At 49.0% G+C, this 24,016-nt stretch overlaps 1 protein-coding gene across 4 annotated transcripts in view; it reads right to left on the reverse strand.

Annotated features, from left to right (window-relative positions):
• Nucleotides 1-523: 523 nt before the first annotated feature.
• Nucleotides 524-24,016, reverse strand: part of PKIG (cAMP-dependent protein kinase inhibitor gamma) — a 61,642-nt gene continuing 38,149 nt past the window's right edge. For 2 of the 4 annotated variants that reach the window (XM_064475655.1, XM_010977725.3), the window contains exons 2-4: nucleotides 17,722-17,791; nucleotides 5,019-5,192; nucleotides 524-1,248 (exon numbers count right to left, since the gene is read on the reverse strand). In XM_064475655.1, coding sequence (XP_064331725.1) covers nucleotides 1,169-1,248; nucleotides 5,019-5,166 — 228 coding nt within the window. In that variant the 5' untranslated portion in view covers nucleotides 5,167-5,192; nucleotides 17,722-17,791 and the 3' untranslated portion in view covers nucleotides 524-1,168. Of the gene's footprint in view, nucleotides 1,249-5,018; nucleotides 5,193-17,721; nucleotides 17,792-22,476; nucleotides 22,510-23,268; nucleotides 23,503-24,016 lie in introns of those variants that run through there. The other 2 variants (XM_064475656.1, XM_064475657.1) reach the window with 2 other exon arrangements.

Below are 24,016 nucleotides of genomic sequence, written 5' to 3' on the forward strand. Positions count from 1 at the left end.
CGTGGTGTGTGGTGCTGTGGTCTGGAATGGGCCAACTTAGGTTTGTGAGGAATGGAAGGAGCCCCGGGGCTCCCAGACGCAGACAGCCTGCCCAGTGGCAGGGTCCCGAGAAACTGGTGGGGGCTGTGAATGGGAAGCCAGGGCTTCCAATGCTGGAGGCCAAGAGGGGCTAGTAGGCTGCTCCCCCTGACCCCAGAAGAAATAAGACTCCTTTTGAAGAGTTATCTGCTTAAACGCTCCCTGGAATCTTAACCACTCCAACTCTAGGTCCTAAGGAGAAAACTTTCCTTGGAAGTTCTGGAAGCTGTGGACTGGGGTGAGGGAGAGGGTGAGATGAGGAGGACTCATCGGACACCAGGCTGAGGATCTGCACGGCCTCTGCAGGACCCCAGTATCTTCTCAGGTACTTCCTTCCGTGAGAGCCTGGGGAAGCCATGGGTCCCAGCTAACTGAAGACTTGGGGAAACAAGACCCAGCCCCTGCTTTTGCTGTTTAAAGGAGAAACCATCTTAAACCAGTCACATAAATCATCAGCATTTATTTCCTGGGTCGTAGGTGTCACTTATCTTGGTAGAAGGGGCGAAGGGTTGATCAGATAGTTTTGAGCACAGACCCCTTCTGTAGGAATGGATCTGTGAAGCTCCAGGAGGGAACTCAGAGCTGCAGAGACGGTCAAAGAGTTTAGTTTACCATAGCCTCCCCCACACAAGAAAAGTGAATTGTCAGCTCCTTTCCTCTCTGCTGAAAAAGGTTTAACGTTTTTAAAAAGTTTAAAAGTGCTCTTTAAAAAAGGGATAAGAAGGTCTTGACCCAGAGGCCAGGGTTGGAGGAGAGAGGGCAGAGCTGGGATGTGGTCCCTGCCCAGGCTGCTCACCCAGGTGGGCAGGACCAGCTCCTGAGTCCCGGCGCCCACTGAATAAATAACATCCTGTGGTGACAGTGTCTTGAAAGTGTCCCCAGGTGCAGTGAGGAGGTGGTAGGAGCATGGAGCCTGGGGGTGTGGGCAGAGAGCTTTCCCAGGGTAGGGGCCATGGGAGCCCCTGGGGGCTGCCTTTCAGTCTGGCCTGGCTTGCCTGGAACACACTGCTCAGAAGAGGCTGCTGGGCCAGTGCCAGGGCTCCCCGTCCATAGCGCGTCTCTCTTCCAGCCTCCTTGGGCAAGGTCACATTCAAGATGAGGTGGTCCCATCGCTGCTCTCAGGCTGGTTGCTAGCTTCCTTGTCTGGGGTGCCCACCTCCGCCTGTCCTTCTGCAGCGGAGAGAGAGGAGCGTATACATGGAGGGAAAGCGTTAGGAGAAGGTCTAGAAGGACCTGACCGAAGTGGCAACAGTGGTAAGCCCTGGGGGAGCTGGACAGGAGCTGGATTGGGGTGGGGGTGGCCAAAGGGAACTTTGTAACACTTTGATTTCTACAAAGAAAATTCATGCACTACTACTAGTATAATTAAGGTCAAGTAAAGGCCAGGATTGTGGGTGGATGCTGAGAGCATCAGGCGAAGGGCTGTTGAGGGTCAGGATACATGTGTGGGTTCTGCAGAGGGAGAGGGCAGTGCGGAGTCCCAGCATGTCCCAGTGCTCAGCAGATAACAGTTTTTGTAAGACAGCAAAGGGCACCGGACTAGGCTAGCTTAGGGGAGCAGCAGGGGTGGCCTACAGCAGAGGAAGGGCCCATGGCTGTCCTGTGTCCTCACCAGACCAAACATACACCTCCCTCTGTGGCCTGTGTCTTTGCATCCTTAGGCTAAGCCCTTCACGTGACTAAGGAGAAACCACCTTGCACCCAGCTCCAGAGGCTGCACACAGGCACATACTTTCTATGCAAGTCCACACAGCAGCCTGGAAATGTGATGAGCATCACATTATGGTACAGATGAGAAAACCAATGCTCAGAGAGGTGAACTGATTTGCCTGAGATCACGTGGTGGAGGGAGCAGTGTCCCTGCCACTAAAGCAGCATCCTCTGGGGTTTATTCAGACCTGTTATGGAAGCCGCCTCCTTCTGCCCTAGCAGCCGTCACCGGAAGTGGGTGTTAGTGGTAGCGAGTGGTGTGGGCAGAACTTGGACACCTGCCCTCCACCCCCAGGGTACCTCCTATCCTGGGGCAGTGCCTGTAGCAAAGACTTGATCCTAGAGGGCCCTTCTGGACCACGAGTAGCACAACAAATTAGACTGCACTTCAGGCAAATTTCCAGCTAGTGATGCCCTATTTGGCCCTGAGCCTCCCGCCCTGGTGAGCAGGAACAGCCTCGTTAGATTCCCGAGGAACTGCTGCTCTGCCATTTCCTTGCTGTGGGACTTGACAATTTAATTAATTTCTTTGAGCCTCTGCTTCCTGATCTATGAAGTGAGGATGGTGACACTTCTGTCCCTTTGTGGTCATCTGGCACATGGGAACAGCTTAGCCAGGGGTTAGGTTTTCTCTGAGCCAGTCCCAGTTCTCTCCTGGCATGGAGAAAAGGTCCCCAAGCACCTTCCTCTCCAAGCAGCACCCCTGGGACTCATTTGGGGCAGAGCGTGATTCAGAAAGTTCACGGTCACATACACCAAGCAGTGCGTTCATATTCCTTCATGCCTTGCTGACTGTTTATCTCTCACTGTTAGGCCAAGTAAGGAAATACTTGTGCTCCCCACGTAAGGAAATATCAGAGGACAAAGCTGTGCACACAGTGTGCTTGGGGAGCATTAAGACACAGGATGTGGGGAGGCTGGCACCTGTCCTTCAGGACAGCCTAAGGCCATGCCCTCTCCCCTGCCCTGGCTGTGCACCCGTCTCCCAAGCTTTAATTTAAGCAAACAGATGCTCCGGGACCTTATCCAGGGTCTGCAGGGTCAGAATCTGTATTCTCTGTATCCCACTCCCTTGGTGAGTCTGCTGGACTGAGCCCGACTTGCAGACCTACCGATGGAAACTGCTCCTGGCAGGGCCTACTGGAAGGCCCCTCAGCCAGTCACATGGCCAGCACTACACCTTCCTCAGGTCCCCTTTTAAACTGTCAGTCACCCTGGCAGGCAAAGACTGGGACACTCGGACACCTCAGGGGTTTTGAATCGGACGGGGTAACAGGCGTTGGAGGGCCTGGGTACGTGGATGAGTGGCTCCAGCTGAAGTTGAGGGAGACAGAAAACAGTTCACCAGAGCAGACTCAGAAGCCCTGGCAGCAGGCCCAGCCTGGCAGCTGGACATGCTGGTCAGTGAACAGCCACTGACTAGGCACCGATACCGTGTACCCAACACTGCCAGGCACCGACGGCACAGGACGCGGATCCCCGGAAGGAGGAGCTCCTGGCCTAATGGAGGGGCACTGCGCTACGTGGGACAGTGGTGGCGCCCGGAGAAGAGGCGCCTCCTCCTGCCTGAGAGGGGATGGTCAGAGAGGGCCTCTCAGCAGAGCTGTGTGGGTCTCTTAAGAGGAAAAGCGAGCCAGGCAAGGGAAGGAAGAACCAGACAGAGGGAGCAGTCTGGCCCATCAGGAACTTTCAAGAAACATACGTACCCTCCTCGGGCTGGATCAGAGGCACAGGGGAGAAAGATGGGAATAGAGGCTGGAGGTGAGCTGGGTGAGACCCGGGGAGGCTCCCATGCCTGGTGAGGCGTTTAGGCCACAGGCCAAGGGAAGGCTGACAGACCCCTGAGAGGGAAGGTGCAGGGATGGAAGGTGGGGTTCCTCAGGCAGGGTGCTAGAGGCAGTCAAGTTCTCATTCTAACTACATTAACTTGCTGGGCAACCCTGAGCAAGCCATCCAACTTCTCTGGTCCTGCCTGTCCAACTGTACTGGGAGAAGAGTGGGCCAAGCCCCCAGACCAAAAATAGGTCATTTTTGGCCAGCAAGGGCCAAGGGCTTTGGACTGGGGGGCTTCACAGGGAAAATAGGGTCGTGGCCCTCCAAGGACATCTCATGGGAGACACACAGAGAGCCCGACAGTGCAGCATGCTGTGGGAAGCGATGTGACGGACTGACATGGCCTCTGTGTGCTGTGGGGACTGACATGTCCTCTGTGTGCTGTGGGGACAGGGACAGGGACTGACATGGCCTCTGTGTGCTGTGGGGACAGCAGAGCAGTGGGACCAGAGAAGGCTCTTGAAGGAAGGTCCCAGAGTTGACCAGTTAGCTGAACAGAGTCCACTGGAAGGATGGAGGGAGGAGGGTGACCTGGGCACTAAGTTGGGTGGCGGTGCAATTTCCTCCATTCACTCATTCCACCTGTGGCTTCCAAGCACCTGCTATGTGCCAGCAGAACAGAAGGCCCTGCTCTCCGGAAGCTCATTCTAAACACACAAGACCTTATCAGAGAGTGGTGAGGGTCATGGGCTTGGGGAGGGATGACTGGGCTGTCAGGGAAGGCCCCTCTGAGCACCTGGTACCTGACCTTTGGCCTAAGGGAGAGGAGACAACAGCCACAGGACTGGGTGGGGCTGTTCTAGCAGAGGAAATGGCCAGAGATGAAAGGCCCTGAAGGGGGCAGACCTGCACCTTGACAGAAACAGACCAAAGGTGTGAGTGGAGGGCAGACAAGGAGGGGAGGGGCAGCACCCGCTGAGGTCTGAGAGGCAGGGCAGGGCCTGGGCCCAGAGTAGGGCACAGGGACGAGTTCGGCTCCACTAGGTAGGTTGCCACTGGGGGATGTGAGGGCAGAAGCAGGATGGGGCGGAAGGCTGGCAGCTGGACTGCAGGAGGACTGGGGTGGGAGGCGGGGAAGAGACTGCTGCAGTGCTGAGTGGCCTGAGCCAGGTGGTGGCTGTGGGGATGGAGAGAAGCAGAGGGGCTGGGGAGGGTCCTGGAGGAGAACTGAGGACTAGTGGATGGACTGGGAGGCTTAGGGAAAGAGGGGACCCGAGAGTCCTCATGGCGTGAAATGCTGTACCCTTCAGTCTAGAGACTGGCTGGACTCTGCCAGGAACCATGGGACTGGGGCCTGATTTAAAAGCAGTTCTTTTCCCTGAGAAAGAGTGGGCAGGCTAGGACTCAGAGGCCAGCCCCTGAGCCCAGAAGAGGGTCGCTCACATGAGGGTTCTGACCTGCCCCCTCGAGGGCTAGCTCGCCCATGTCGCCAGCCAGCTTCCGCACGCTCACGGCCTCGGAGTCTCCCTGGATGTCAGGGACCGCATTCCGACGGCCTGTCCGGTCACAGGAGATGAAGTCCGAGTAGGAGGACTCGACTTCCATCACGCCTGTCGCATCGCTCTTCAGGCCTGTGGGGACAAGAGCAGGAGGGCAGACGTGAAGCCTCTGCGTACTGCAGGAAAGACTCAGCTCTGGGCCCCAGCACTGATGTTTTCCAACAAAATGACAGTTATTGACTTGATCACTGAAGACAAAGCAGAAAGCACAGAAAAGTACAAAGAACAAAATAATTCATCCATAATTTTGTACCCTCCAAAATCACCACCATTTTAAAGAACACCCTTTATCTTTAAGTTAATGATAACCATCTACATGTTTATCCATCTAGACATTTATCCACATCATATGCCAGGCACTGGCTAGGTGCTACAGATGCAGCAATGAACAAGTCAGCCACAGTCCCTGCTCTCGGGGAGCTTACAGTCTACTGGGGAATTTAGGGTAATTACCTAATACTTAAGTAATTATGCAGTGTTCAGGGCTTCCAGGGGGGAAGGCAGGGTGCTGGAGTGACTACTAGGGCCTGACCCAGGCCAGGAGTCGGGAAGTGACATTTCACCTGAGATCAAGGAGGAATAGGCATTAGACAAGGACTGAGGAGCGAAGGGCACGGTGGGCTGGAAGAACTGTAAGAGCCGTGGGCTGCAGTGTGCGGGAGACGGGCCGAGACCCTAAGGACGCTGCTGAGCTGGGCAGGGGCCCCATTACACCTCGTGAAGGATCAGATCAGCATTTTCAAAGATGACTCTGCCACCTGGGGTTGAGCAGGGCCCGGAAGGGGGCCAGCAATGGGGGCTCCTGCACAAGTTCAGGTGTGAGACGCTGGTGGGTGGACCAAGGAGGTGGTGATAGACAGGTTCTGGATGTCATTTGGAGGAAGGATCAACAGGACTTGGTGTTTGACTGATGCGAAAGTGACATTTCTGACATAAATAAGCAGGTGAATAGCAGTGTGGTTTGAGATGGGGAGTGAAGGCGGGGTGGAGATTGAGTTCATTCTGTCACGTTATCCTTGAGATGCCTGTGAGGACCCCCAACCCCCAGGCAGAGGTAGAGTAGGTACACAGTTAGGGGGCTGGAGCTCAGAAGAGACGGGGGATGGGATGGGGAGGAGGGACAGGAAATGAGGAGTTATTGCTACAGAGATGGTGATTAACAGCCCTGATGGCTGATTCTACAGCCGAGAGAGAGAAGAGAACCACATATATAAATAAGAGCCATATACATGTAAACAATTATTTGGAGATCAAGTTATTTTATAGCTTACCCTGGAACAAGCCATTAAGGGATCTCTCTAGATGATTTTTGTACACATGTACTTGGATGTACCATCATTTATTTCACTGGTTCCATAAAAATGAACATGGAGGTGATTTCCAACTTTCCACCATTAGACACGGCACTAGGTCTTTATATAAATATTTGTGCCTATCTCTAGTTATTTCCTTAGAGCATATTCCTAGAGGTAGAATTGCTGAGCTAAAGGGAAATGGGGAAATAAATTTTAAGACATTGATTTGACACATTTCCAAGTTGCCCTCCTGAATGGCATAGTGTGGTGTTTATAATTTTAAAAAATTAGGAAATAAAACATATAAATTCAGTTCTGTTCCTGTTTATATTCCCACCAGCAGCCCATGAGATTGTCCATTTATCTGCACCCTTGTCAACAATGGTTATTACTATCATGTACTTTTTTTAAAAGGCTAATCTGCTAGGGCAATACAAACACCTCTCTTTAAGTACCTATGATTTTCTCAAGGCAATCAAATCACACAGTCACCACATGGACTCTGGCCACTTGGCAGACCCTGAGTTAGGAAGTGGGAGAGGGGGAGGTCTAAGCCACTGCCTGGCTGTCGAAGTTCTCAGTCCTCCCGGGTGAGATGGGCCCAGCAATTCCCAGTTCTAGACACACGCATGCAATTCCAATGCTCTCTGTTGTGTGTGGATGTTTACTGCAGTCAGTGATAGGGAAGCTCCCAAGTGTCCCTCAGAAGGCCAGGCATTACATGAGCTATAAAGTTATTCATGAAAAAGAGCTGCACCAGATGGATGTGTACTGGCACGGCAAAGTGTCTCAGTTAACTGAAAAATGCAGGTTGCAAAACACCACCTTAAAGAAAACCCAGTTGCTATGGGGAAAGACATCACATAAAAGGAAAAAACCTTGCCGAGTATGGTTCTTTGCGACTAAGGGGAAATTTCACTTCTAAGATTATATGTTTATAATGCTAGGAGTTTTTATAAGCCCAAGTGATTGTGCAATGCTTTCAGAAAGTAACTGACATTGGCAGGAAGTGCGCGGAAAGCACCCAGGGTGGGGCTCAGTAAGTGCTCTGTGCTCTGTGTGTGTCGGGGCGGGGGGTGGTGGTGAAAGGAAGAGAGGCTGGCCAGTATGAAGGGCTGGACCCTCCTCTCCCTACGACACCAAGCCCAGAAGAGACACCTAAAGAATAAATTAGGGGCATTCAAAGGTCAGACAAGGGAGACAGGGAGGTGTCCTGTAGTAGAAAGAGAAAAGAACAAGAGACATGACCCTGTGTTATGAACTTGGCTCCGGTCTCACCAGACTTGGAGCAAGACTCCCTTTCTGGGCCTCCGTTACCCCGGCTATAAAACAGAGTAAAAGCGGGGCCAGAATTCTAAGGCCATCCCTCCCAACTCCAGCAGAGGGCGCACCCAGACTATTTTTCTTAGCTGCCTTGAGAGAAAGTTGCGCTTTGGCTCCTCCTTAGCAAAAAAAAAAAAAAAAAAAACCAAAACCAAACCAAAACAAAAAAACCAGAACTCTCTGAAGTCCCAGAGGTGGTTCTTCTGTAGGTCACACAAGTTTCACTCCTACACTCCCTCTGGGGAAACTGCTCAAAGCTTCAGAACAGGGGAATAGCCTGTTGCAATAACAGTAGTAACACAAAATAAAAATGATGGCAGTTCTAACAATAATAGTAAAGGCAACATTTACCAAGTCACTATGTTTTCTATACCTCACTGACTAAATTGACACGATAGCCTCTGAGGTCAGCAGGGTGAGTTTATAACCATGACTTAGTAAGGTCTCTGGAGGACCCACACCTGCTGGTGGGAGGGAAAAGAGCCTGGGCAGGCCACACCAGCTCCCCGAGCCCCATCTCCTCAGCCCTTGTCCTCCAACCAGAATGTTGACTCCAAGGGAAATGGTGTTTGTTTCTGTCTGGATTTCCACCAGGTCAGACTGAAAGGCCTAATCCTGGCAGCTGGAACACATGCTCTGGCTGCTCCATCCTCAGATACTCAACCAGGGCCTGGCAGAGAGTAGGTGCTCAATAAACACTGTCGAATTAAATTTGAATTGTCTGCCTGCCTGCCTTCCCTCCATCCCTCTTTCCCTGTCTGTGGGGATGACTAGCCCTTGTTGGGGCTGGTGGAAAAGCCTCCATCCACTGTAGACGGCTGTGCTGATGTTCTGGCCCGGGATTCCTAGCATCTGACACTGTGGCATAGAGTTAAAGGCTCCATCTACAAGACTAGCTTCCTGCTGGAACAGACACCCTGGGGCTTTGGATCCTGCCCTTGTCTGGCTGATCTTACTTACAAGCTGCCCAGGGCAGAAAGCTAGCTTTCCTGGCTCAGAGAGGGAAGTGTGCCAAGCTCAGAGCCCTATACTGGAAGATGCTAACTGAGGCCAATGAGGTCCCAATGCCCCAACCCCATCCCCCCAGAATTATTTCCCAATTGATGAACTTCAGAGTTGTTCCTGTAAAAGCATAACTGCCATATTAAAGGATATGTGAATTTTTTTTTAACTGAATAGATGGGGCCAAATTTTCCTCCACAGAGGGTACTCCCATCGGGCATATGTGAGGAGAGCTCTGTTTCACCAGCACGGTCTTCGCCCCGCCCTCCAACCTGAAAGATGATGACAGTACCTGGCTGTTTCAGCTTGTACTGCTCCTGTGTGGGAAACTGAGTTTCTTTCCACGTGTTCTTCCTTTTCTGCACACTGTTATTTCAACTCCTGATGCCCATTTTTTTCCTAGTGGATTGCAGCCCTTTTTCTTACTGATTTTTTGGAGTTCTTTATATACTAAGACAATTGGTCTTTTACCTTAAGAGGCATTACATGTAGTTTTTACTTGTTATTTGTTCTGTTTTTGACATTTATCCATGCACACATTTTTTTCTATTTATGGAGTCATATAGATATTTTATTTTATGATTTCTGGACTCTGGATTATATTTAGAAATAAATGTCTTCCCCACTGTCAGATTAGTAAAGAATTCTCCCTTATTTCTTATACTTTCATGGCTTTATTTTTCATACTTAAAATCTTTGATTGATCTGGAATTCATCTGCATCAGGTATGAGTTAGAGATCTACCTTAATTTTTTCCATTTATCTCAAAACCATCTGTGGAATCATCAGACTGAAAGGGCCTCCCGAGCTCAGCCAGACAAGCCTCTCATTAACAGCTTGGGAAACCGAGGTTCAGAAAGGGAAAAGTGACTTGCCCAAAGTTCCTGATTCAGTGATCCAACCTCCTGGTCCAGAGCTCTTTCTCCCACACCTCCCTGCACCCCTGGGACACCTCCCTGCACCCCTGGGAGCCCCCAGTGACATGACACATCTCTGAGGGGGTGTGTGTTTGGTAGATGCCCAGTGCTGGCATGCAGCCCAGTGTCCCTGTTTACTAGCTCAGAGACCTTGGACAACTCCTTTCACTCTTCTGGATCCCAGTTTCCTCCTTAGCAACATGGAGAGAAAATAACACCCTGCTGCTCAGGGGCTGTTGTGAAGCCAATGAGACAACGCGCACGTAAAGAGTCTGATAGGATGTGTGGAAGGTAAGAGGAATTAATAAGTCATTACTGCGGTCCAGTTTCACTGCAAGACTATCAGTAAAAGTATCTTTGTGACGTTTTCGTTCAACTCCTTTGTTTTCACTCTATGTTTAGTGATGCACAGAGGGCAAAACCATCACTTCCTGCTTTTATGCTTTACGGAGCTGAGTGGAACATGGTACCCTGGCTGGCACATGTATCGCTATATCCGAAAGGCCGAGCTCATAGTTGAATTGAAGCTCAATGGATATTTCATGAATGAGTGAATAACAGAAGATGGTCTAGATCCAGGGTAGAAAGAGTGCAGGGTGTGCAGCCCTGCACTGCAACAGCAGCCAAAGGTCTGGCTCCATCTCCTTGCAGCAAGGTGACCTCCGATGGGTCTCTTCCTCTCTCCCAGCTTCCTTCCCCTATCTGAATAATGAAGGTTGAAATAATGATCTCTGAATCTCTTCCAGCCCTAACATTTCTGTATTTCTTTCATTCATTCAGTGTTTACTGAGCACTTTTTATATGCTAAGGCACTGTGTCACGTATGGGGTATACACTGGGGACTAAAAAGATACAACATGATAAAGAGGAAAAGGCACTGAACAGGTAAATGAATCCATCATCACAGATTGTCATAAGTGCTGTGGAAGAAGAGAACAGGATTCTCTGTGGATGGCTGGCTCAGTTAAAGGTTGTATAATCAGGGAAGGCCTCCTAAGGCTGTGACCTTGGGCTGAGATCTGCAGAAATGTTAGCAGGTGATCCTGGCAGAGTCAACCACAGCCAGTCTGGGTCTACAGCGATGTAGCATCTCCTATCTCAGCTGGAGCCCTAAGGGATGCTCAAGAGTGATGCTCTTTTGCCTTTCCTCATCTTCGAGAGGACTGGGGAGCCTTCCTGGGATGAGGCATTTGACCCCAAATCCCAAGAGGGAAAGGAAGAGCCCTTGTGCGCCCAGACCCTGGCGGCTCTGGGGTCAGAGGCTGCACTCTGGCAGGTGCTCCCTCTGGGCACCGCTGGGTTCCCTGTGGGAAGCCATCTCTCCCTTTGGTTTCTCATTCTCCCCCCTGCTCTGTAGAGTGAAGAGGCCCCAGGCTCCGCCAAGAGCTACACGGTCTGTTCCAAGTCTGCAGCTATTGGTCCTTGATGCTCAGGCACATTCCATTACAGCTCCAAATTGTTTCCCAAATATACCAGAAAGGTCATTTCCTGTTATTTTTCTCTTTTTTAAAAATTAAATATTTGCAGAGACCGTACAAATACGAAAGCAGACCATTTTGCAGTGGACACAGTACAGAGTAGGACTTGGTCCCCTGGGATAGGCCTCCTCCGGGGTGGGGAAAATGCTTTCTAAGGCTTCTCTGAGGGAAGAAAGGGCCATGGAAACCCGATAAATACCAGGGCCTCCTGAGCTGGCATTCCTCAAGTTCAGAGGGAGCGGCTTTCCACTGTGATGGACAGCCAGAGCCAGAGTCACTGAGGCCCGCAAAAAGACAGGGCCCCAAACTGAACACACTCCCAGAACCTGGGAAAGGGCAGGTCAGCTGGTTCTAGCCACGTGCAGCCTGCTGGCCACTGGCCCCAAACTCTGTCTAGTGCCTGAGGGACACACACAGAGTGGAGTCGCCAGAAAGGAGCCGGCACCCATTCAAAGAGCCCCCAGTGAGGCAGCGGGCGGGGCCTCTGGCCTCTGCACCCAGAGGGCCACAGCCTTGCAGCCCCCGGGGCCAGGGGAGGAGAGGCCTGCTTCGGGTGGAGGCCGCATGGTGAGGAGGAAAGGGCAGGGTGCTGGAGTCACACGAGGTCCCCATGGGTACCCTTCTCAGATCATGCCTCTCCAGGGGCCTCCCTCCAACCTGTCAGGCCACTTCTCAACCTCCTCCATGCAGGTGCCTCCTCTGTAAGGGACCTTTGTGTTAGAGGCCCTCCAGCCCCAGGACCAGGCCTGAGTTCTCTTCTCTATATGACCTAGGGGTTCTCACCCTTTCCCTTAACAGTTTGTGCCAAGGACTCCCAAAGAGCCCCAGGCCTCTCTTAACAGCTCTAGATTTGCAGTCTAACTGCCTGCTTCTCCTGGCCCTGGGACAACTCCCCAGCATTTCAGGATTCAAGCGTGCAGCCACAAGCGTGCTCCCTCCAGCCTCCCTCAGCTCAAGATGCTCAGGCTGGGGCCAGCCTGGGTGGATGGAGGCTCCTCCTTCTTCACTCATGTCCAGTCTGTCACCAAGTCCTGTCATTTCTACTTGCAAAACAAGTCCTGAATTTGCTCCCTCTCTCCTCCAAGCCCCCACCTGGTAGCTATCATTTCTCAGCGGCACCTCACCCCCACCGTGGTGCCTCCTCACCACCTCCCTGCTCTCCACTTGCCCTCGCCCCAAGTCTGTGTTCTGCACAAAGGCCACGGGGATATCTGCAAATCAGACACTGGGTCATGTGATTCCCCTGCTTCATTCAATTTTCGAAGCTTTTCCACTCCAAAGCTGGCAAAACCCAAACTCTTCACAGCAGCCCCTGACGTCCTGCACTGATCTGGCCCTGCCTTCCTCTGTGACCTTTTGTCTCATTTCCATTTTCTTCTTGGCCCATTTTGGTCCTTAGTTCCTCAAAGCAGCTCTTCCTGACCTTGGGGCCTTCATGAGACTGTTTACTCTGCCTGGAACATTCTCTGTCACTCTGCTCTTTACGGAGCCTCTCAAGTGGATTCCCGGCCCTGCCTTTTCAAACTCCCTGGCTCTGAGACCCTGACACGGGGCACCCTGTGGGTTGTGAGGCCTCCAGAGTCCCTGTGCCCGCAACTCCGGCATGTCTGGAAGGCCCGGCTGAGCGCCTGGAGTCTAGTGCGGTGTGGTGAGCACAGCAAAGGCCTGGGGTCGCTCAGATTCTGCTCCTAGGGCTGGGTACCTCACTGACCACAGACTCCTCTTCTGTAAAGTGGGTGTGGAGCAACTGCTTGGAAAGGCGTTGTGGGGAATAATCCGAGCCAGCACGTCAGACCACTAAGCATCTTACAGGCATTATCTCACTGGATCTTACAGCAACTCTCTGGGGGAGAGAGCAACATGAACTCTGTCCTACAGAAGAGGAGGCTGAGGCACGGAGCGGCTAAGTACTTGCCCAAGTCATACACCTGCTGAGTGCGGCGCAAGACTGAGCCTGTGCCATGGGGCCAGGAAGCATGGAACGAACTAGCATCACGCCTGGCACACAGTAAGGGTTTGTTAAAAACTGTCCATTCCCTTGTTCTCCATTTTTTCTCCTCTGTCCCCAATTTCAAAGTAAGGCATTTCTGAAGGAAGAACAAGAAAGCACCAAGTCCCAGGAAAACATTCTACAACGCTGACCAAGCCGTACGCCTAGGCGTGTTCTACTCACACTGAAGGAACAGTCTACTTAGAATTTTCAGCTGGAGTTCTAAAGTCTTCAGAATCTTTTCAGTGATGTTGGATTGAGTCTCTGAATTCTGCCACCAAAACAGTTATTTGGGGGGTACACATCTTAAGATCTCCCCATGCGGCAGGGCAGTGTTTGCACTTTACGGAGGGCTAGGGCTGGGAATTGGGACAATGACACAAACTCTTCAATCCATGGAAGTCTGTGCTCCTGTGGGGTCTTTGGAAAGGGGCCGAACAGACTCAAAAAATTACTGCCTGGGAACCAGGCTCACTGAGTCTCCCCGGGCCTTCTGTTATTCACACATCATGTAAACTTGGTGAGGGCTCAGCTAAAACACAAGGTCCCCAGAGACTGGCAGTCTTGGTCAAAACGTGGAGGGAGGGCAGGAAGGGAAAGTGAGGTCACGTCCCAGCAGGCTGGCCAAAGGTCCAGGGCCTGGACTGAGCTCTAGCTCTGCTGATGTCAAGCTGGGCGCCTCTGGGCAAGGTTCCTCCCCCTCAAACTTGGGGTCTCAAGTGTGGCACGACAGGGTAAGCTGGGCATCTCTTGGCTATTTTTTTTTCTTTGAAGTATAGTTGATTTATAATGTTGTGTTAGTTTCTGGTGTACAGCACAGTAACTCAGTTATACATATGCCCCAAATCCACCGTGGAGAATGAAAAGAAACAACATACTATCTCTATAATATTAATTCATTCGTCTATTCATTTAGCGAAGTTTTACTGATTACTCAACGTGTACCAGGCTTGGCTAGATGCCAGAGACACAAAATAGTAAGACACCAGGTGCCCTGGAGGGACATGCAAGACCTAGCTAGGGAGGGCGACTCATACACCCATAGTTCTTAACCAGTGGTTGGGGGGTGGGTGTGCATGTATCGGAATCCCAGAATCTCTGGGGAACAGGTTCAAACTCGACCTTTCACCTCCCCTCAGGGATTCTAACAATCTAGCCGCGATCACTGCCCTGACCAGCCTCTGTTACAGATGAGACAGTGTCACAGCCCGCACATGTGACGAAAGACAAAAGAGTTTAGGGACCACTTCTGTATATAATCTTAAAACTTTCAGAATCTTTAAAAAGCTTGATCGTTAAGAGCTGCAACAAGAAGATGTCTAAGGCAGGGTGTGGGCTCAGGGGTCCAGTTATTACACACGGTCATACTAACAAACAGAATAAGCATTGGGGGCAAAACTGATGGGGAGAAAACTAAAGCAGGGCAAGGAGATGAGATTTTTCTATGAGTGGAACCAGTTAGTGACTGAACCAGGCCTTGAACCTGAGTTTCTCCACTCCTGATTCTGCGCACATCCTTTAGGATGGTGCCTTCTAGTGATGGGTTTGTCTTGGTGTGGATGAGATGCATCTGCCTCATCCCCATCAGAGAACTGTTCTGTACCAAACTCCCTGGCCCTTGGGCTTGTCTCAGGGCCAACAGCTCTACCCACCTGGGTCAAAGGCCCCGCGCTGTAATAATGGGGAGAAGGAGCTTTCAGAGTGACTGACGAGCAGCTACCACAGTGCCGGCGGCACAGTGCCTAAGAAATGTTTTCTAAAAAAACGAATGAATGGATGAGTCAGGAGAGATACACAAGGGATCTGCTAATGTAAAACAGTTCGAGAGAGCATGCATTTGTACATCTGCCGAGTGCCTGACGGGGTCCTGTCTCCTGAACTTCAATGAGTGACCGGCCTGTACACGAGTGCCTTTCACTTGACAACTACAGCCCGGCAGAGAGAGACACCAAGCCAGGGATTCAGATGAGAGAAAAAAGATCGCGTGCTGAACTCCCACGGGTCCTGATGCCAGTGGAGAATCGGCCCCACGAAACCATCACCGGTTACAGCCGCTTACTGAGAAGAGCCTACCTGACAGGTGACGCTGACAAGGGGAAATTACTCAGAAGAAAACTTGCCTCTTGCCTATGTCAACCCTAAATTTGAGCATATCAAAGCCATGCTTGTAGCTTCTTGGCTAATAAAGCCATTTAAAAAATACATTAGAGTCAAATTTCATTTGTCTCATTATTCCTCAGGGAATGACTCACTCCAGATCACAAGATTCCCACACTGTTACTCCTGTAAATCCCAATTCCTTATCTGAAGGCAGAAAGCAGCTTAGTGGTTGCCTAGGACTGGGGAGGGGTGGGGGGCTGGGAGGGTGATGAGTTAAGGGTGTGGGGTTTCTCTGGGGGATAATGAAAATGTTCTGAACCTGATCACGGTGACAGGTGCACAACTCTGAATATACCAAACACCACTAAATTGTATACTTTAAATGCATGAATTGTGTGGTAGGTGAATTATATCTCAATACAGCTGTGAAAAAAACTCTTTTATCTCAATTATAATGGAGAGAAATTCTTCCCAGGTATTGCACTAGTGCATTAGTGTATCACCCAGTAATCTTAATGACTTAAGATCACTGCTGTGTGCAGTTTTTCATATCTGGTATAACATGGCAATGTTCTCAGTGTCATTAGATACAGGGCAGTTTGCCCTCCAATAAACAGCCCCACATTTTTTCCGCTTACTTAATTTTTTTCTACAAATGCCCTTTACTTTCACCATAAAGCTCTGTGGTTAGGCTCATATGCCTTGGCCATGTATCACTTACTGACTTACTGGCTGTGTGATCTCTGGTGAGTCATGAGATCACTTGGTGCCTCGGTTTCTCCATTTGTAAAATAACAGTACCAACCTCACAGAGGGTGTGGGGACTGAGTAAGACAGGGTATAGAAAGCACTTCGCGCTGTTGGTGGCGGTGGTAAGCCAGACTGACACTTAGCTACCAACACTATTCTCACTTGTCAGTGTAGCTACTGGAGCAGCCCTTCTGAGTTACAGACTCAGAAATCAGAAAACCCATATAGTGTGTTCAGTGAGATGTAACAGGGGCTGGGGGTGCAATTTCATGATTAGACTTAGAGAATCCCATGGGATGGCGCCGAGCTTCAGTGGCATTATCTAATTTGTCCCAGTTCACCCCTAAACAGAAAAACCTAGAGGCCTAGTGAGGTCACTCAAGATACCCTGGCATCTGGGAGGCTGGTGTCCCAAAGGGACACAGTGGCTCACAACTGGAGGCTCTCTCTAGAACAATGGTTCTGAAAATTCAGAGGTCACAGACACATTTGAGAGTCCAAGGAAAGCTGCAGACATTTTGCCTAGAAAAGTGTGTGTGTGTGTATACATACAAAACTGTACCATTGTTTATAGGGAAATCTTGAATCCCAGAAGCCAACGATAAACCCCTGGTTTAAAACCCTGTTATAGACTTCATACAGCCTCAGCGTCCTCCAGGTTCAGTAGCTCTGGGCCCCAGTGCTCCCACAGCAACTAGAACAGAAGGCCCTCTGACCCTGGCCAGATAAACAGTCCTGGGAGCTGACTGTCACATCCCAGTCACTGCAAACATCTGCGTCCAGGGGATTCCCAGCGGCACTGAGTCACAACAGGACACAGGCCTGGTGGCTTGGGAAGCTACTGTAGGGCAAGGCCCAAAAGCCTTGCTGACAAGCAGCTGGGGAGTTCCAACCACAGCGCAGCTGCCTACCAGATTCTTGCTGTGCCAACAAAGAGGAATCTTAGGAGAGGTGCGAGAGGCAGGCCAGGCCATGAGAGGGAATTTGAAGGAGCTGGAAATCCCCCACACTCCCGGGACTACCAGGACCTGGACGGAGAAATCAGGGCTGGAGATTCTGCCCTAAGTGCAAGGAGATGGAGCCGGAAGAGGGTGGGCGAGTTGGGGGCAGGGGAGGTGGGTGAACCATGGATCAGAGGCTGTTAAAAATTAGTGACTTACGCCAGAAACATTCAGTACCATAAAAATATGAACATGGACCCTTGGTGGCCAAACTTCCAGACAGGCCATTCATGTTCTATGAATTGCATTTTTCTTCCCACTGGAAGGGACCTGTGTCTCCTCTCACCATCAGATCACTGGGCTACACTTGTTTCTTTGGGCTGGGTTTTGCTTGTTTTCACTCCTGCAGCACAGTACTAGAATTCCCATAATGCGCCCTGGTCTTTATGAAAATACCTTTACCACAAACAACTGATGGACAGGAAAGCTGGCATCACGCCCAGATTTGCTAATAACTCCTGCGTATGATTCCATCTGCTCAAGTAGGTGGCTGATGAAACCCATTCTCTTCTAAGCCATCAGAGGTAAACTGTCTTTCCGATGCTATAAAGAAACAGTGTAAATGGAATCATGATTGAAATTGCAGTGTGACCTGAAAAGGGCCATCTTGCCTTTTTTTCATGGGTCCCAAACTCCTCTCTAATTTCATGTGGAACCTATTTCTTTTCTTTCATCAAAGGGAAAGAACAGATTTAGGCAAACACTGGTGATGCTATGGTAGAGTGGTATGAACGTGACTACCCACCTGGTTTAGTTTCTTTCTCCTGCTCGCATCTCTTCAGACTTTCCACTGTGGACTAATCAATGTGGAAATTCTAAGGAATCACAAGAAAAACAAAAATTAGAGCCAGACATACTGTAGGGCTGTAAACTGAAACAACCTTTTGGGAATATAAGTAAACAGTATCTATTAACATATTAACTGTGCACATCCTTTGGATCAGCCAAAAATCTAGGAATTTATACTATAAATATGTTCACATAAGTAAAAGAATGTTCAGTAAAATACATTGTGTGAAAGCAAAAAAAAAAAAAGGGGAAACAACTTAAGTGTCTGTTAATAGAAAAAGAGTTAAATTATAGTGTATCAGTATGATGAGACACCACACAGTCATGACAAAGAATGAGGGAGATTTCATTATACTTTCATGGAAAAATGTACATGCTGTTTGTTGAAAGTAGTGTAAAATTGTATATATTATCACTTTTAAGTATTTTATTATCATACTTTAAAAGTATGAACATGACTGTTTATGCTTAGGAAAAATACAGCATTTCTGTACATACACAATTTTTGTATCTACACAGAAGAAGGCAAAGAGCAAACTATAAACAGTGGCTCTTCCTGGAACTCAGAAATTGGGGGAAAAGGAATGAAAGACTTTCACTTTTTATACTAACTATTTCTGTTTTAGCTGAAAACTTTTAAGGAGGCGTACGTAACTTTCATAATCACTGCACACGCTATCTATCTAAAATTCTAAAATATCAAGAGTGAGGGCAAAAGACACTTTCAGGCAAAGATTGAGCAAGTTTACCATTCACAAAGTCCCCAGAATATTCTCCAACAGAAGAGAAACTGCACATAGAAAGTAAGTGAGATTTTTAAAATCAACAGTGAGCAAAATTAGTAAGTATATTAGCGAATTTAAAGAAGTACTGATTGGGTGAAACAAAGCTAAATGAGGAGGTAAAAGCAAATTTGATAATATTACATATTTGACAAAAATAACACTGAAGATATCACTTTTTTTTTTTTTTTGCAGTCAAGTGGAATAGATCTTCCAGCCTATCATTTTAAAAGCTAGAAGACAAATTTTTTTAAAGCTTCATGAAGGGGGCAAAAAAGGGCAATTTACTTCCTAAGCATTTATCCTTTATTTTAAAAGGGGAAAATTTTTTTTCACTTAAAAAACAAAGTCCCCATTTAAAATCCAAAAGCAAGCCTAAAGCTTTGGCCTAAAACTGCCCTGCTTAGGTGGTGTGTGGGCTGGTTCTGCGCTGCTATTTTCTGTGGCTCTGTGCCCTTGATTGCCTTCCTCCTTCAATCCAATTAAATACACTCCCGGGCGCCTATGTCTGCTGGGAACCAAAGCCCAGTAAACCGCAGCATCTCCCCTCACAAGGCTCTTGGCCTCCAAGCAGATGCTCTGGCTTCTATGCCAAATGGGTCCTGGAATCTGGAGGAGTGAAACGGATTGTTTTGTAAACCATTCTGATGGAAGGAGAAAGGAGAGGAAATGGTTTGTCCCATTGGATGAAATGATAGAGAAAAGAGGAACAGCGTTCACAGCAAGCTCCTGGAGAGCCAGCCACGCTGACTCCGTGCCTCAGGGCTACCGGGAAGGTTTGCTCTGCCCTTCCCGGGTGGAAGGCTTTACGTTTAACTTCTGTTATTTTATTTCATTGAAATAATAATGATACCTCCTATGTCTACAGCACTTCATATTTTACACAGCACTTTAAGATGCCTTATATTCTTTGATCTTCACAATGACCCTGGGATCTGAACAGCATCACTCCCACTTACAGAAGAAAACGAGGCCCAGAGAAGTTAAGGTCACACAAGTTGGTAACAGTTGCAATACAAACTCGGGTCTCCAAACCCCAAGTCCAGTAGGGAGCTCAGGTTTGAAATCACAGAGAGAAAGGGGGAACTAGAGACAAGCCAACAAATAAAAACAGGCTCTTGGGAGTAACAGAGTCTTCCTGCCCCTTATGAAAAAAATTATAGAGTAGGAGGACTGTTCTGTGCTGCCTCAGAGAGAAACTGCTCACATACTGGAATACAGCTGCTGAGTAAGGGAAGAAAATTCCCCTGCATCACCAGGCCCCTCCCTCATTTTCTTAACCTGCCCCCGATCCTAACCTTCCCTCACTTCTCTCTTCCTTTCCCCTCTGTGCTTTTAGTCACACTGGCATCCCTTCAGTTTCTTCAACATCCCACACGCTCTCCCGCCTTGGGCCTTTCACATGTGTGCCTCTCTCTACTGGGAGTATTCTTTCCCGTCCCTCCACACCCCGCTCCCCCTGAAACCCACCTTAGCTCTTGGCACAACTGACTCCTCATCTTGGTTTAAACAGCATCTCTTCAAGCCAACCTGTCCTGATCATGCTCTCCTCCGCATCCATCACTCACCCTCTTTGTTTTGTAACACCACTATCAGTCCTTGTAAGTAAGCACCATGTGAGGAAGGACCATGCCTGTTTTTTGAAATAGGTTATTACAAGGTATTGAATATAGTGCCCTGTGCTATATACAGTAGGACCTTGTTGTTTATCTATTTTGAACCATGCTAGTTTTATGTAGCACTGTCCACTTATCACCTTGCCCAGTGCCTGGCAGATATCAGGGACTCAGTGAATATTGGCTGAATACATGAAAAATTTATTGAAGGCTTGGCTCAAATGCTACTGTTTCTCCACTTTCTCAGGCTTTCCACAGCTCTGTCCCTCTCTTGGGGCACATAATCACATGTGTTAGAGTCATCGAGTCTTTTTTTCTATCAGGCTGCGAGCTACTTATAAGCCTTAGTTACCTTGGTATTCCCCATAGCACCATGCATAATGCTAAACACATAAAGCGTTCTTAACCGCTAATGAATTCACACATACATTCAGGAAAATACAATGAAGCTGCAGCCCCTGACCAACCACAGCAGTGGCTTCTCCCACCCAGGGGACCACAACACAGAACTCGAGCACCTTTGAGACATGTAAATAGAGACTCTGCCCAGGGAGAAATTAAAACGAGCTAAACTCAAGATGCAGAGTGTACAGGTGAGGGGATGGGGGAAGGTGAATAGCAGGATTGCTAATGGGAGCTTACATAGGCAGAAACTTTCTGGGGGCAAACTGGAGATGTGTATCAGAGATCTACAAAAGATTATGCCCTTTGACCTCGCCATGCCTTATTAAAAAAATTAGAGCAGTGAAATCACTGGATGATGATTTAAGTATGTTTTTCTGTACTGTCTAGCTTTTCTCTCCATGAATACATTCTAATTTTGTAATCTGAAAAAAAAAAGGCATAATGTTATAAAAAACAAACCAACAACCAAACCTAGTGATTTCAGACTATAAAATCACCCATCCCTATGATTCCTTACTAAACGTGGGTTAGCAGATTCAGGGTCTCTAAGGTGGGGCCGCTACATCTTACAAAGAGTTCCTTCCTTTCTTTCATCTGAAGCCCTGGGAGATAGGGAGGTGTTGGAAGTGACAACTTTGGCAGGAGAAGCTCTCATTTCTCCCTAATGCAAATGCTGACAAAGCTCTGAGAGTCAGGAGATGGAGGGGAAGTGTGTGAGTGATCAACACAGCTCAAGATCAGGACCTCCATCCACCTGATGCTGATCTGCTGTAATTATTCGCTCACCTGCCCGTCGTCCTCCATGCGCTGAGAACCGCACTGGCGCCTCGTTCTTAGTACCCATCAGCCCTCAGCACGGTTTAGTGAATGCCAGAGACCACAACTAGAAAGTACTTAACATGATAAATGACCTAGGTCCTGGGACATAATAGAGCACATTAGCAATCAAATATTTCATTTCTTTAGTGCCCTGAAGGTCCATTATTCAGTTCAGAAAAGCCAAGTTGAAGACCAGCAATTTCTTGGAAGATTAGAGACTTCTCTTAAAGTTAGGAAATGCTGGCTTCCTCCAGCAGAAGCGGATGCATTTTCATCTGTGATTCGGAATCACTTAGCGTTGCAGTGACTGCAACTTCCAAAGAAACCATTCCTTGAAGAGCAGTACTCAGTTTTCATAAGGCACTTCTGAAAGATTTCCAGGCGGTAGTGAGCTCAGCCTTGGGTTGTGATTAATGACTTGTTTCCCAGAACTTTAGATTTTCCACGTCTGTCTCCACTTAGGAATCACTTCTGGCCCCTTGTGAGTGACTCGGCAGAGTTAATTGGGCGAGCTCAGCTTCTGGTCACACTCAGGAAGTAACACCTGCCACCCGCTCTTTCTTTAAGCAGCTGGACCAGGGATTTCTGGTCCCAGGAGAACAGCACCCACTTCAGCTTTTGACCTCAGCACTTCACACAAACGCCATCCTATGACTGAGGAGGCAGGTGCCTGTATTCGCTGGTGAACATTCTCTTTCAGGAAACCATAAAGCAGCTAATCCTGAGCACACATTTTTGTGCCAATAAGCATGATATGAGCTTTCTCCTGCTCTGTCCTCATGGAACCCCTTGGAGGTAGGTGTAACTGTTACCCCCACTTTCAGAAGAGAAGTGCACTCTGTGGGGGGAGGGAGCCTGTCCAAGGTGGCTCCACTTCTCATCGAACCCCAGACTACCTAAAATGACAAGGGCTGTGGACACCAGCCACCCAGGGGGCACAAATGCAAATGCTCACAGGGCCCAAGAGCAGGCAGGAGACTAGAGAGCGAGACAGACTGGGCAGGGAAACAGCGCAGATGGTAATAAACTGGAGAGCACGTCACCTAAAGGCAATCACAGTCAAACAAAAATAAACATCAAAACCGGTACCTTCCTTCCAGAATATCACTTCCTCACCACCATCTGAGGAAGAAGAACAATTCCTTTAATCAGCCAAGGTCTCGAGATCCTGGGGCCTTGGGACCCTGGATGAGGCAGGGACGGAGGCCTGGGCCCTCCCACTGCCCACGCCCAGGGGTGGTGGCCAACGGTCCACCTTCAAAGGGCTCAGCTGCTCGGGGAGATACGCCGCAGCTCTCACATATGCCGAGGGGTGATACTAATCCAAACAGCTTTAAATACTGCATCTTCCTGAGGGTTAGGATCTCTGATGGCCTTAAAGATAAAAATCCCTTAAACTGCCAAGACCTGGAACCTTGGAAACTCAAAGTCCAAGATCTGACAACCTCCTTTGCTTTTCTTTGTACTTTGGCTCTGGCCATCGTTTCCTTGCAGGCGTGGAGGCCGTGTCTGGCTGAAAGAGGAGGGGAGGCAAGTAAAGACTTCCTCTCCTGTTCTCCCTCTCTTTTGCCAATCTAGGGAGTAGGACAGTGGGCTTTAGGTTAAAATTGAGTATGAAGTGTCTCCTCTGTGCCTATGTGCCAAGCTTTCTACTAGGCAATGGGGTACAGAGACAGAGGAGACAGGCTCACAAGAGAGGGTGTACATGGTCTAGCAGGAACACAGTGAGAAGTTAACACCAATAATCATGTACACACAGCTCAGGTAAAGCGAGGAAGGAGTTCAGCAGAGTATGGGAACAGGCGTGGAGATCCGCCCTGTCAGTGGAGTTAGGGAATAATGGTATTGACTGCCTTGCACAGCATGGGACCGGGCACTTACCAGGTGCTCAAGACCCTGAGTTCTTTTTTTCTCCTCCCTTCCCAATGTGTGCGGTGCACACTGCACACTGAGACTTTCTCCTTCTTCAGGAACACCAACCTGACAAAAAGTTAAACTCAGAAGTAACTTAATGTTGCCTGGTTTATGCCCTCCTGCAATCCTCCTAGAGGCACCAGCTTTCAGCCACTCTGGATACTGAAAACCAAGGGCACTTTGCTCCTCAAGCCCAAGGTTCTCCTCAAAGGGGAAAGAGATTTTGGGTGGTTCATTTCAAGCTGAATTTGGAAACAAGAGTTGACCCCTGAGCAGCATGGGGGTGAGGGATACAATTCTCCATGCAGTCAAAAATCCACGCATAACTAGTCGACCCTCCACATCTGTATTCACTGATTCGGTCAACCATATATCGTGTATTCTGTTGTACATATTTGTTGGAAAAAATCTGCAAGGCCGTGGACCCACTCGGTTTAAAGCCGTGTTATTCAAGGCCCAACTCTACAGTGATCATCTAGTTTTGCCCCCTCAATTAGGCACAAATGAGGAAACTGAGGCCCAGAGAGTGAAACACCTGCCTGGGGTCACACGGTTTCCTTGGGCAGCCGTTCTAATATATGGCAGCTCTTTGTTTTTTTAAAGCTGAAGGCTTTCTTCTTTAATTGCGGTTTTTCAATGATTTGTACCTGTTAGGGGTGTAGCTGGGTCATGCACAGCACCTGCAAGCCTTGTACCTCAAGCCATCTGAGAACCC

The sequence above is a fragment of the Camelus dromedarius genome, chromosome 18 (genome assembly GCF_036321535.1).
Source record: "Camelus dromedarius isolate mCamDro1 chromosome 18, mCamDro1.pat, whole genome shotgun sequence".
Lineage (NCBI taxonomy): Eukaryota > Metazoa > Chordata > Mammalia > Artiodactyla > Camelidae > Camelus > Camelus dromedarius.